Source organism: Podarcis bocagei (genome assembly GCF_964188305.1).
Source record: "Podarcis bocagei genome assembly, chromosome: 7".
Taxonomy (NCBI): domain Eukaryota; kingdom Metazoa; phylum Chordata; class Lepidosauria; order Squamata; family Lacertidae; genus Podarcis; species Podarcis bocagei.
In genome coordinates this window covers 4,562,583-4,576,181 of record NC_138132.1, presented here as the reverse complement: position 1 = coordinate 4,576,181, position 13,599 = coordinate 4,562,583, and the positions used below count along the sequence as shown (strand labels likewise).

The 13,599-nt window shown below is 49.0% G+C and overlaps 1 protein-coding gene across 3 annotated transcripts; it reads left to right on the top strand.

Moving 5' to 3' along the window:
* The first annotated feature begins 555 nt into the window (after positions 1 to 555).
* LOC308590521 (uncharacterized protein) lies at positions 556 to 12,501 on the top strand. 3 transcript variants are annotated; one of them, XM_081200644.1, is made up of 5 exons: positions 556 to 1,160; positions 6,631 to 6,902; positions 7,629 to 7,662; positions 8,878 to 8,998; positions 11,330 to 12,500. In XM_081200644.1, exons 1-5 carry the CDS (start codon positions 1,158 to 1,160, stop codon positions 11,635 to 11,637), a joined length of 738 nt encoding a protein of 245 aa, XP_081056770.1. In that variant the 5' UTR covers positions 556 to 1,157; the 3' UTR covers positions 11,638 to 12,500. The 3 variants fall into 3 exon arrangements, with proteins under 3 accessions (XP_081056770.1, XP_081056769.1, XP_081056771.1); XM_081200643.1 differs by having other exon boundaries at positions 6,644 to 6,902; positions 11,330 to 12,498; XM_081200645.1 differs by lacking the exon at positions 556 to 1,160 and adding an exon at positions 2,276 to 2,517 and having other exon boundaries at positions 6,644 to 6,902; positions 11,330 to 12,501.
* Positions 12,502 to 13,599: the final 1,098 nt, after the last annotated feature.

Below are 13,599 nucleotides of genomic sequence, written 5' to 3'. Positions count from 1 at the left end.
TCGTATACAGTACGTAGCTGGAAGGGTCCCAGCTGGAGGGTCATCTAGTCCAACCCCCTGCAAGGCAGGAATATTTTTGCCCAACGTGGGACTCGAACCCAAGACCCCGAGGTTGATAGTCTCACGCTCCCACGACTGAGCTATTCCAGCTGTTCCTGGGTTGAAGAAAGAAGGAAGTAGAAAAAGAAAAGAAATTGCACGGGTGCCGCTCAGCCAGATGAGCAGGGTTCAAATAATAAAATTAATATTATCATTGTTATTATTTGGAATCATCACCTTGGAATTGTAGAATTGGAAAGGGATACCCACGTGCCCCTGCAATATTAGCTAAAGTATCCCTGGCAGGGGGCCAGAATAATAATAATAATAATAATAATAATAATAATAATAATAATAATACAAACTAATAGCAAACCTTAAAACAGCAACCAAGTTGGCAAAGCCAGTGTGTTGTAGTGGTTAAACTTAAAGCTTGGCACTAGGACCTGGTAAAGACCAGGGTTCAAACCCCACCAGTGGGCGTGCCCTTGGGGGGCCCATCACTGCCTCTTAGCCCATCCTACCCCACAGGGTTGTTGTGAGGATAAAACAGAGGCAGGGGCACCATGGTTGCGAGCTTGAGCTCCTTGGAGGAAAGTAGGAGGGAAATAAATCAAATAAATAGTTAAGAAAAAGGGAAAAGTCACAGAACCAGTAGCAGGGAGTAGAAATGGCCCTGCCCGGTGCCTCAGTGAGGGTGAGGGTGCCTTGCCAAAGCGAGGAGCCACCACAAAAAAGTCTCCGTCTCCTCCCCTTCACCCCACACACGTATTGAGGCAGCATCACTGGTCTCTCCCAGTCCAACACACAGAGGCAGAATCCAGCCAGTGGCCAGACTGGGTGAACTGGGAGGCCGACCTCCATACCCACAGCCTGCCTTGTGTGGATAGGTGAAGAGGCTGCTCCCAGCTGGGCTCTGATTGGCTGAGAGGGATTCTGCTTCAGGGATGCTCCGGGGATTAGACGATCAGAGCAGCATCATCGGCTTGTTTCCAGAGCCTCTGCCTGCTTGTGCCTGCCCCCTCCTCGCCACGCTGCCCTCTGATGGGTGGCTCCCGGCGGGATGAGCAGCGCCACGGAGATCCCCACGGGGATCCATCGGGGCTACCTCCGCAAATATGGTGAGTTACCCCAACTCCCCCCCCCCGACCCCGGCACTCTGCTCCATCAGGGCAGAAATGCACCACCCTGCCCGTGGCATCTTGTTGGGGGGCGGGGTGGGAACAAGAATCCATGTTGTTGTTGTTGCTGTTGCCTAGGTCTCCTGCTCTTCCCGCACCCCCTCTTTTTAAAAATGCTTTTTAAAGAAAGAAACCACTTTTGCTTGCAGGGCTGCTGTTTTGCAAAAGACCTCAGGGTGGCATGTATCCCTCTCCCCATTTCATTCGCACGACAGCCCTGTGAGGGAGGTTAGGCTGAGATTGAGGGGCTGGCTCCAGCCACTAGGCCATAGCTGTCAACGTTTCCCTTTTTTTATTCCCGTATTCCGAATAGGATTCCTCGCAAGAAAAGGGGAAAGTTGACAGCTAGGCACAAGGCGCCCACAGCCACTTCCCAGCTTAATTGGCTCAAAAACCTGTATTTGTGTATAAACGTGTATGTGTGGGTATGCAAATTGGTGGGACTTTTCAGTTGCTAGCAGAGTCCCTGTCTAGATTAAGGGATGTTGCTGTTGTTTAGTCATTTAGTGGTGTCCGACTCTTCGCGACCCCATGGACCAGAGCACGCCAGGCACTCCTGTCTTCCACTGCCTCCCGCAGTTTGGTCAAACTCATGCTGGTAGTTTCGAGAACGCTATCCAACCATCTTGTCCTCTGTCGTCCCCTTCTCCTTGTGCCCTCCATCTTTCCCAACATCAGGGTCTTTTCCAGGGAGTCTTCTCTTCTCAGGAGGTGGCCAAAGTCTTGGAGCCTCAGCTTCAGGATCTGTCCTTCCAGTGAGCACTCAGGGCTGATTTCCTTCAGAATGGAGAGGTTTGATCTTCTTGCAGTCCATGGGACTCTCAAGAGTCTCCTCCAGCACCAGAATTCAAAAGCATCCATTCTTCGGCGATCAGCCTTCTTGATGGTCCAACTCTCACTTCCATACATCACTACTGGGAAAACCATGGCTTTAACTATATGGACCTTTGTTGGCAAGGTGATGTCTCTGCTTTTTAAGATGCTGTCTAGATTAAGGAATATGAAAAGGCAAATGCAAGCCCGGAGAAATCGCTGGGACAAAGGTTATGGGGAGTGGGACTCATAAGTAGCTGGAAGTAGCACCCTCTCTGCCCCAGAAGATGCCTGCTTCATTCCCTAATCCCGGCTGTGTAGGATCTCAGGGTTGCACAAAACAGCGCTCTGCACATGTTCAAAGGGCCCATTCATCTTTCCTAGCAGTTCATCGTGTCTTTTCCATAACAACAGGTTAATGACTTCTCAACCGGAAGCCAGGTGCTCAGGCTGCTTAAAAATCTCCAGCTTAAAATGTGTAAAGGTTGTTCTTTTTCTCAATTCTAATCAAAGCTGGGGGTGTTTTTTGGAGGGTGGGGACATCTAAATACAGCGTTTTGCAAGAAAGAAGAGGATAGATATGTGATTGTTCCCAAGTAGCTGTTCGTTCTGATGCTTGCTCTGTACTGCTGTTAATGAGTTTTGTTCCGTATATTGTTGTGCCGGCCGTGATATTTCATGAGAGGGCGGTATACAGATATTTCTTTAAATAGATAAATATACAAAAGCAAGCAAGCAAAGGAACAATGAGGCTATGGGATTCAGCCCTGGAGGAGACTTGTGCCCTGGAAGTAGGTTTGTTGATTTAGCGTTTGGGGAATATTCAGAATTAGAACTGAGATTAAGAAGAAGAGATCCCTTCCCTTTGAATCTGCCGTTTGAGATTCCCAGACTCCAGGGATTCCTAAAGTCCTGGCTAAGTGTAAATAAGTCAGTGTTGTGCCAGCAGCTATGCAGGCAGAAATTCAAGGATGCCTTCATCCTTGGGGGGGGGGGAGCAGAATGGTTATAGTGATGAGCTGTGCCTGTTGAATTTCTGTCAGCCACACTTTGTGGGTTATTTCATCTCTATTTTAAAATGTCAAAAAAATTCCACAGCTAGGCAGCTTCCACCCAACAGGGGGGCTAATTTTGCATTGTGGCAATTTCTAGAAAGCAGTGAACGCTCCCTCTCATCCTCAGTGAGAGCGATTTACACTCTGTACCTGCTCAGAGGCAGGGACGGCTCCTCTTTCATACATCCGAGGGCTCATTCCTGCTACTGGAGTGGAAGCAGGTGCCAGGATTGAGCCCCAGCACAAATAAATAAACCCCCACCGTGGGTCATGATTCCTTTATAATCCCACCAGTGTTGCATCTCCTTACACCAGGCAAGGGACGCAACTGGCTGATTCTGCCCTTGTTGTGTGTCCCATTTCTCATAGGGAGGATTTTGGGGAGATGAACACAAAGAGTTTTTCTCACCAGGCAGGAGAAAAAAACACAACTTTCTAGGTCAATCAGGATGCTTTTAAATTACATTTTTAAAAAATCTGCTCCTAGAGCTTTAATTAATTAATTGCATAATTTAGTTGATTAAATCCAAAGCACCAGATCTCCCAGCTGTGCAAAAGGATCAGCTCACCCCAAACCCTGATGACGAGGGTACCCCCAGGCCCAAATTTAGCACAGTAATAACAATAATAATTTTCTTATTTGTACTCGGCCCGTATGACTGAGTTGCCCCAGCTCCTCTGGTCAGCTGGGTAATCTTCCTGGCCTGCAAAAGGAAATAACAAAGATTGTTATTGTTCTATGATATCCCCCTGGACCAGAGCACGCCAGGCACTCCTGTCTTCCACTGCCTCCCGCAGTTTGGTCAAACTCATGCTGGTAGCTTCAAGAACACTGTCCCACCATCTCGTCCTCTGTCGTCCCCTTCTCCTTGGGCCCTCCATCTTTCCCAACATCAGGGTCTTTTCCAGGGAGTCTTCTCTTCTCATGAGGTGGCCAAAGTCTTGGAGCCTCAGCTTCAGGATCTGTCCTTCCAGGGAGCACTCAGGGCTGATTTCCTTCAGAATGGAGAGGTTTGATCTTCTTGCAGTCCATGGGACTCTCAAGAGTCTCCTCCAGCACCAGAATTCAAAAGCATCCATTCTTCAGCAATCAGCCGCCTTTATGGTCCAGCTCTCACTTCCATACATCACTACTGGAAGAAAATTATACAGACAGCAAAACAAAGAAGTCTGAGTTAACATGGCCTTCTACCAATCAGAAATAATAATACTATAATAATAATATAATAATAATTTATTATTTATACCCCACCCATCTGGCTGAGTCTCCCCAGTCACTCTGGGCGGCTCCCAATCAAGTGTTAAAAAAATACAGCGTTAAATATTAAAAACTTCCCTGAACATTGTAATAACTATTACAATAGTGAAAATACTAAAAATACATTTACTTCCCCTTTTGAACTTCTATTCTGGTTACAATATATTGCTATTCTATTAGAATCTATTATATCCTTTGCTGTCCTATATATTATTTTATTTCCCAAATTCAACCTAACCCTCCCCTCCTCCCCACTGCTTCCCTTCACCTGTGTGAGATCTTCCCAACATAATATTTTATCTAGTTGCTTTAACAAAATAAAATAACATGAAACCTTATAAATTATAATTATTTCTTTTGTCCTTACACAATTGCCTATTAAGAGTTCTGCTTTAACACCATATTTCTTCATGTATTCACCTATACATTCCCAATCTGTATAGAATTTTTGATTGGAGCAGCCCATGACTGATGGAGTCATTTTTGCCATCTCGGCAAACTCACAAATCATTTGTGGTACTTTTTCTGTTTTCCAATATTTTGCCATAATTTTCTTGCAGCTGCGGTTATATACAAAAATATATTCCTTTTGTCCTTGGGTATGTCTATAGAATCGGACACGACTAAACGACTAAACAACAACATGTCTATACAACTTTTAAATGACATCTGAAGGCAGCGCTGGTTTTGTTTAATGCTTAATGTTTTATTATGTTTTTATATATGTTGCAAGCCATCCAGAGCGGCTGGGCCAACCTAGTCAGATGGGCGGAGTATATATAATAAAATTATTTGTAGTAGTAGTAGTAGTAGTAGTAGTAGTAGTAGTAGTAGTATGGAATCGGACATCCCTATTTTCGTCGGATAAATGTTGCAGGGTATGAAACTGCATTCTCCCTCCCCCCGCCCCGGCCTTTTGGGATTATTACCGCTAGCATTTGATTGAATCCTAATCCCAAAGCGCCCACGAGAGAATTTAATCATTGTTTTAATCTGTTTGTTGCTGTGCATGATGTTTGTCCCGTCGTCAGCCTGCGACAGATTGATGGAAACGGAATCTCCTTAGTAGCAAATTACTCTCTGGGATAAACGAGCCATCCGTCCACTCAGTAATGAGAGAGCCTGATGAACAGCGGAGGATAGGGCAAGAGAGGCATAATCCCCACTTCTGTCCAAAAGGGAGCAGAGGAAGTTGCTAGTCCCCAAGAGGCAAGGGTGTTCTGGGGGTTGGTTTGGATGACCCTTGGGGGTCCCTTCCAACCCTACCATTCTATAAGACTGAGGTTGAATCCTGACAAGACAGAAGTACGGTTTTTGGGGGACAGGAGGTGGGCGGGTGTGGGGGATTCCCTGGTCCTGAATGGGGTAACTGTACCCCTGAAGGAGCAGGTGTGCAGCCTGGGAGTCATTTTGGACTCACAGCTGTCCATGGAGGCGCAGGTCAATTCTGTGTCCAGGGCAGCTGTCTGCCAGCTCCATCTGCTACGCAGGATGAGACCCTCCCTGCCCACAGACTGTCTCGCCAGAGTGGTGTATGCTCTGGTTATCTCCCGCTTGGACTACTGCCATGCGCTCTAGTGGGGCTACCTTTGAAGGTGACCCGGAAACTGCAACTAATCCAGAATGCGGCAGCTAGACTGGTGACTGAGAGCGGCCGCCGAGACCACATAACACTGGTCTTGAAAGACCTACACGGGCTCCCAGTACGTTTCCGAGCACAATTCAAAGTGTTGGTGCTGACCTTTAAAGCACTAAACGGCCTTGGTCCAGTATACCTGAAGGAGCGTCTCCACCCCCATCGTTCTGCCTGGACACTGAGGTCCAGCTCCGAGGGCCTTCTGGCAGTTCCCTCATTGCGAGAAGCAAAGCTACAGGGAACCAGGCAGAGGGCCTTCTCGGTGGTGGCACCTGCCCTGTGGAACGCCCTCCCTCCAGATGTCAAAGAGAAAAACAACTACCAGACCTTTAGAAGACATCTGAAGGCAGACCTGTTTAGGGAAGCTTTTAATGTTTGATGCATTACTTTATTTTAATATTTTGTTGGAAGCCGCTCAGAGTGGCTGGGGAAGCCCAGCCAGATGGGCGGGGTATAAATAATAATTATTATATTATATTATTATTATAACCAAATTGGGTTGCCAATGGAAAGGTCCTGGGGCTCATATCTGCCTGCAAGTCACACCTTCCGCCCTCGAAGCTAGTCGGCTGAGATTCCTTGGCCTTGAACCAAAGCACATGCTCTCACGCTTCTGACGTCTATCTCCTTGCCAACCTTGACCTCAAGTGGCCCTTTGCAGGAGGCTTCCTTTTCAAGCAGTGGAAGGAGAAGTTCCTTGTCGTTTCGCTGGACGGCAGCCTGCTCATCTGCCCGGATGCCGACTCCCCGGCCGAGCTGGGCATCTCCCTGGGCAGCAGCTGCGAGGCCATCCTGGAGGGCAGCGAGATCTGCGACCTGCCACGCCTTCCTCTGGGGGCTCAGACGGACAGCTGCCTGGGGCTGAGTCTCCGCGACGGCAAGTTCCTCCTCTTCCTCGCCCCTGACGGCCAAGTGTGCAGGTGGGTCTGCCCTCCTTCTGTAGTTCATGGCGGGCGCTGGGAACTGTGGCTGCATGAGGGGCCTCCGCAAATTCATCCAGTCCCCTTTCAAAGCCATCCAAGTTGGTTGTCGTCACTACAACTTGTGGAGGCGATTTCCAACATTCCTAGCATTGTTGCACACCATGCGATTGCATAATAGTGTTGCTTGTGACTTAGCTGTAGCGTTCCCAAAGCAAGGAAGGATTGGACTCTGATTAATAAAATATCGCATTTTTCGCTCTATAAGACGCACCCGACCATAGGACGCACCTTGCGCTCTGGAGGCTTCAGGCGGCTACCTTGGAAGCCTGGAGAGTGAGTGGGGTCAGTGCGCATTAACCTCTCTCGCTCTCTAGGCTTCAGTTAAGGCAACCCGAAGCCTCAGGAGCGTGGCAGGAGTTCCTGCTGCGCTCCGGAGGCTTCGGGTTCCTTTCGACCTGCTCTTTGGGGCTGGCGGGGGGAAGGGCTGCTTTCCCCCACCGCCAGCCTCAAAGATCCCTGAAGCCTTCGGAGCGCAGCGCAAGTTCCTGCTGCGCTCCGCAGGCTTTGGGTTCCTTTTACTGAAGGCAGGAGAGTCTTGCCAAGGCAGTTACGGCACCGTAAGATGCCAGATGGGTCAACAGAGTGATGCTTGCAGGGGCAGAGTACGTGATGAGGCACAACGGCATCCATAACACAAAATCCCGTTTTCCTTTTTTCCTGCAGGCGGTGGCTCAACATCTTGAGAAAAGTCAAAGAGGTGAGGATTTGAAATGGAAACTGTTGCAAACAAAAATGGCCCTTTTCCCTTATGGGACATCCAAGAGTCCACTCCTCTATCAGTTTTTGGTCTGACTGGCCTCTTATTACTGCTGTAAGTCTTGCTGATTCTATATATTCACAAAATATATAGCCGGACTATATTTTGGAAGGGAAAAAATGAACGCATTCCGATGCCCCACAAATAACCCAGAGATGCATTTTAAATAAAAGGGCACATTCTACTCATGTAAAAACGTGGATTTACACGGTGATTGGGCCGGATCCGGCCCCTGGGCCTTAGTTTGCCTACCCATGATCTAGATCAGTGTTTCCCAACCGGTGTTCCGCGGCACACTAGTGTGCCGCGAGACGTTGCCTGGTGTGCCGTGGGAGGGAGGCGGGCGAGTCGGGCGGCGAGAGGCGGGGCGGCGGCAGCGAGGAGAGGCCGCCCAGCGCGGGGCTCTCGCCGTCTGCCTGCCTGGCTGCCTGCGTGGCGCTGACATCACGGGGCTGTAACGTGCCCCACATAGGCACACGCGGGGCGGCGAGCGAGCTCCCTCCCACATCCCATCGCCGCTCGCTTCGGCCGGCCTACTGGACTGTCGCAGGCGGAAGGCCTGCGCATGCGCGAGGTTTTCGCGCCTTCGGGATTCCCTTCACGCCTTCCTCCTCCCGGGGCCTTGAGAGCGCGGGAAGCGGCAGCGCGAGACCGGCGTTGAGCCTGGTAGGTATTGCGCTTGCCAAGGCAGTCATTTGGGAAATGAAAATTTGCAAAGCAAGCAACCAGTTCAATCTGAAGTACGTGTATGCTTAATATCCTGTATCTGAAACCTGTTCTGCCCCCTCCCCCACACTTGGTGCCATTTTCATCTACACATGCAGCAGAGTAAGTTGACCCAGAATAGTACCAATTCAGATGGCAGATGGGAGAATGACAGTGCTGAATGCTTTCCCATGTAGAACAGTGCCTGCAAATAAAAACCTAGCATATTTGGAAGAGGGATGCTAGCCTAACCATTACATTACCTTCTATGCTGTTACTATTTTTATTTTATTTTTTACATAAGTAAAAAGTGACCTTTCCCCATCTGGCATGGTGGTGTGCCTCGAGATTTTATTCATGAAACAAGTGTGCCTTTGCCCAAAAAAGGTTGGGAAACACTGATCTAGATGACTCTCTGTGATGACTGTGATTCGCGGCTTCTTTCTGCAGAGCTTCTCCCAGGGATCGCCCTCCAGCTGCAAGCTCCACATCAACTCACCAGTGAGAAAACGCTTCTGGAAAGGCACTGGGGATAGCGGGTCTCCCAGCCCCAGCACGGAGAGACGAGAAGGTAGCGGTTCCAGGGGTTGTGTGGGGCACCAGTGGGCCACATATGGGCATCCCTGTCAGGAGCTCAGCCTACTCTCAAGTAGGACCCTGGTAGAGACACATGCCCGACTGGCATGTTCTCTCCCTCCTAGTCAATCAAAATCTTTCTTCAGCCCAAACATCACAGCGACCGATGCCAACTGACACCGGCACACTTAGGGATCCGCAGAGTCTTCGCAGCTTTTTGTGACAGACCTCAGCATTTTGGCTAATCTACTTTATTTACATATAAACACACACGGAGCACTGCAACATGGCTCCCTCTCTCTCCAGCATCAGACAGAAAAGAGGAAAAGAACAAAGGACAATAGTCCCACTTCATGGAACACAGTAACACAAACATCCTGTCTCCGTCACTTCCCACTCGGTGGAGTCAAAACATACCATCATGTGAAAGTCAACAATCCCATGACTGCAATCACGGAGCAGGAATTCTAACATCCCCTCTTGGCTCAGGGCAGTAGAGATGCCAATCAGACGGGATTAGCTGGAGGGGTGGCAACCATAATGAACACAGAGGAAGCCGGTTTGCTTTACATTCCCCAAACTGGTGCCTTCCAGATGTTTGGGACAACATGTCCCAGCCAGCCCAGCCGTATCTCCATTTCCTTGTGGAACTGGCTGCCGCAGCAAGCAGTGATGGCTACCAAACCAGAAGGCTTTAAAAGAGGATTAAGACAAATTAATGGAGGAGAAGACTATCAATGGCTGTGCTCTGCCCTGCACAGTTGGAGGGCAGCAGTGCTTCTGAATCCCAGTTGCTGGTGTTGTAAACAAAAATCTGCCCTTTTCCCCTTATGGGGTACCCAAGAACCCATATAGAGTCCTTACGTAGGTTCCCTATTGGTAGGAGAAAATAACAGAGGCCAACCAGAGAATATTGAGAAGCAAAGCAGCTAGTAAGCCTGATCTTTATTGATCTGTTGCAACAGGGTGCTCCCCTCACATGCAGGAAAGGAGGAGGAACCCAGAACAATGGCGCGCAAGGCCTTATAAAGACTTTTGAAATTGCCACCCTGTAGATCAAGACCACCCCCGGAAACATCATACATACATCACAGAAGGGGTGTAACCCAAGACCACCACCCCAGATACATCATACCTACATCATAGAAAAGGCAGTCTACAGCAGAAATCTGAGTGCATTGTTTACCTCCTGTCTGGCAGGTTACCTGTTAATGCTCACTTGATTGGATACCCTGGGGAGCCTGGCCAGTTTTTTGTAATGATAAATACTTAGTTCCTGGGCCAGGTCACAGGCTCACCCAATTCAAACACAGACTTACACTTAAGACAGGATTTGTGAAGGAAAAGACAATGGGGAGGCTTTTCCATTTTCCTTTGACCTTGCAGAGAAATCATTTGGCCAGTTTGGGAATCAAAAATGGTTTCAGGTCGGTCTTCCTGTGCTGGCCTATGTACGTGCTTGGTTGGTACATTTATGAACATTTATTATATATCCAAGAATTTAAAATTCCTATCACACTGGAAACCACAGAAGGGAAGAGGGCGCTTGTGGTCGGATCCTGCTCGGGGGTTTCCCATTGGTAGGCAGGCTGTATAGCCTTCCGGGTGCTACCACAACAACCATCCACCACAACTGCCCAGCTAGGCTAACTCTCCTCCAATCCTCTTTCCTGGGTCTCACAGTCTCCTTGCAGATGCCAAGACCCAGGTCTGGGGCAAGTAATCTTTGGTGAGAGAACCTCTCCAGAGATTTAACAATCACAAAATAGGCAGCATAGGAAAGCATGGAAATTTGGCTGCAAAACCTTTAAAAAGATGTGTTTTCTAGTGAACCCCGAAGTATTCCCTAGCACGTGAATAGACCACACATTTAGTCAGCTATGAAATGGTTTACTTACCAAACTCTTCAAAGGCCAGATTCATGTGATTTTCCGTACAGCAGTCGTAAAAAGTTGCACAGGCAGTAAAACTTTGCTTGGTAACAAAACGGTAAAAGTTGCTAAACTATCAGGATAGGAGGAAAAGGCTGGAGTTTCAGACTCCATCCTTGTCTGGAACGAAAGAGGCTGGTTAAAGCCATGCAGCTGAAGGGAGCAGGTCAGAGCTCCTCACATGCCGAATCCACATGTAGGCTGAGTACAACAAAAGGCTTCGTTGCCCATTTCCTCCCAAGGTGAGAGGAAGTGACATAGGCAAAGCCTGGCAGGACAGGTTACTCTATGGTGTTAACCCCTTCGTGTGCTAACTAGACTCAAGCATGATGGCTATATGAGGCTGGGTATCCCCTCTCTCACACACCCCCCTTGCCCTTTGCTTCTCTCTCCAGTTCCCAGGTCCAGCCTGTGCCACGAAACCTGCTCCCCGCACTGCCTCCGCCACGGCCCCAAGCCCCCCAACACAGGGGTGAAGGCCGCCTGCCTCCTGGTGGGGGGCGCCGCCGCTGGTCCCAGCATGGGTCACATGGTCAGCTCATCCACAGCCGGACCCCCTGAGGACCCCCACCCGCCGGACTTCAAGGAGCTGGGCTACCACCCGTCGGCCTGTGATTCCGAACCGCAGTATGAGGCACCCCTGGAGTACGACGGGATGGAGCAGGACTTAGACATGGTGGATTTTGGGGGGTTTGCCTTCTAGGCTCTGTCGTTGCCTGGGAGCCCCAAAGGGAGAGGTCTAAAGGGCTAAATCGCGGGCCTTCTAATCTGGAGCTGGCAAAAGGGGGTGCTCTGCTCCCTCCCTCTCCCCCAGGACTCAATCGTCTGGCATCCCCTCACAGACATTTCCCGCACATGCCCTTTGTTTGGAAAGGGTGGGGGTTCCTGCTTCAGAGATTTACCTCCTTTTCCTGTCCCCCCTCCCCATTTTTTTTTAAAAAAATATTTTTTATTGAAGGTTTTTTAAAACCAAGGCAACGAGATACAGAAGAGAGTCATGGGATCTTCCGCAAAGAGAGTGGGGGAAAAATGAAGAGGGGTTCAACTGAGCACAAAGGACTTTTTCCATCAGGTGTGGTGGGGAGTCTAGAGCAAAAGGACTAAAACTAAGCATTGTGTAGCTACAAAACTACCACAAGGTTTGATCGTGAATTCTTACAGAATGAACCATGCCCATTTGAATTCGGCCGGGGTTTCTTGTCCATGCCTTTTGTCGTTAACGTGAGCAATAAATCCATACCAAACTAGAAGAAAACTACCTTCTTTTTCTTTTTTTGCTCTGTCCTCTGGTGTGTTAACTTTTCTAACAGGGGCGTCTCCCATCCTTTAAAGCACAAAGCAGCCGGGTCCACCTGCTTCAGATGTTTCCGGAAACGAGCGACAATGGCTCCGGTTGCAGTAAGAAGATGGAAAATCAACCCTTTAAGCTCCTCATTAAATAGATTTTAAAGGGTGGGTTGCAGTTATAGGAGAAACTTCCTTTCCAATGATCTTCCTGGTTTCTTTGAAAACTAGTAGCCAGACTTTCTTAACCTTAGTGCAGTGCCACCAGTGGTGGAGATAGGGTCCTGCTCTCTCCCTGTTTTAAAGTCTTTGTTATCAGGAGAGCTGTGGTCTGTAGCTGTAGGTTCCAGGTCGTAAAGGGGTGCTTGGGCCAAATCTCTGAATCTTCCCAACCACAGCTAAAGAGTCCCTGACAGATAGCCATCCATCCTCTCTTTGAAAACCTCCAAGGAAGGAAAATCTGCCACCTCCTGAGGATTCCAAGGACCCTTCACCCAGCCTAAGATGCATAAAGGACATTCCACATTCCCTTTATTTTTTCTAGCTCAGGGCTTTCTAGCGCAGGGCTTCTATTCTATATTCTGCTTAGGGCCAGCAGGCCAGTCTTTGCACAACAGAACAAAGGTAAAGGGAGCCCTGACCATTAGGTCTAGTCGTGGCCGACTCTGGGGTTGTGGCGCTCATCTCGCTTTACTGGCCGAGGGAGCCGGCCTACAGCTTCTGGGTCATGTGGCCAGCATGACTAAGCCGCTTCTGGCGAACCAGAGCAGCGCATGGAAACACCGTTTACTTTCCCGCTGGAGCGGTACCTCTACTTGCACTTTGATGTGCTTTCGAACTGCTAGGTTGGCAGGAGCAGGGACTGAGCAATGGGAGCTCACCCCGTCGCGGGGATTTGAACCGCCGACCTTCTCATCGGCAAGTCCTAGGCTCTGTGGTTTAACCCACAGTGCCACCCGCGTCTCTCGCGCAACAGAATAAATGCACAGAAATCTGACATCGGAAATGGCAGTATCTGAAAAACCTTGCCTCCTCCCAGGACAACCCTCTGTTGCTGACCTCAGCGTGGCAGTTCTTGATTTCCAGGAAGAGACTCCAGCATCAAACTGCTGAATTGCAACCTTTATGGATGTTCGATTCTATCGCCTCAGGCTTACATTGAGATAATGGTTCCCTGTGTACTACTACAGCTATTGATTGACTTAGCAATGTTTGGGTGATTGTGTCATCGCTTATTAGCAATTACTGCTGTTGTGAAACATCACCAGACGCATCATGAACTTGACATAGAGTTGGCACACGTTCCATTGCCATTCTGCAGAAGCACATTGTGTGCAAAGCATACGTAGACCGGCCAATTGCAAATAACACATAATGAACC

Coding starts and splice junctions, on each gene's coding strand:
- LOC308590521 (XM_081200643.1), top strand. CDS start 1,103: ATGAGCAGCGCCACGGAGATCCCCACGGGGATCCATCGGGGCTACCTC. Junction 1,161..6,643: donor GGGCTACCTCCGCAAATATG/GTGAGTTACCCC, acceptor GGCCCTTTGCAG/GAGGCTTCCTTTTCAAGCAG. Junction 7,663..8,877: donor TCTTGAGAAAAGTCAAAGAG/GTGAGGATTTGA, acceptor TTCTTTCTGCAG/AGCTTCTCCCAGGGATCGCC.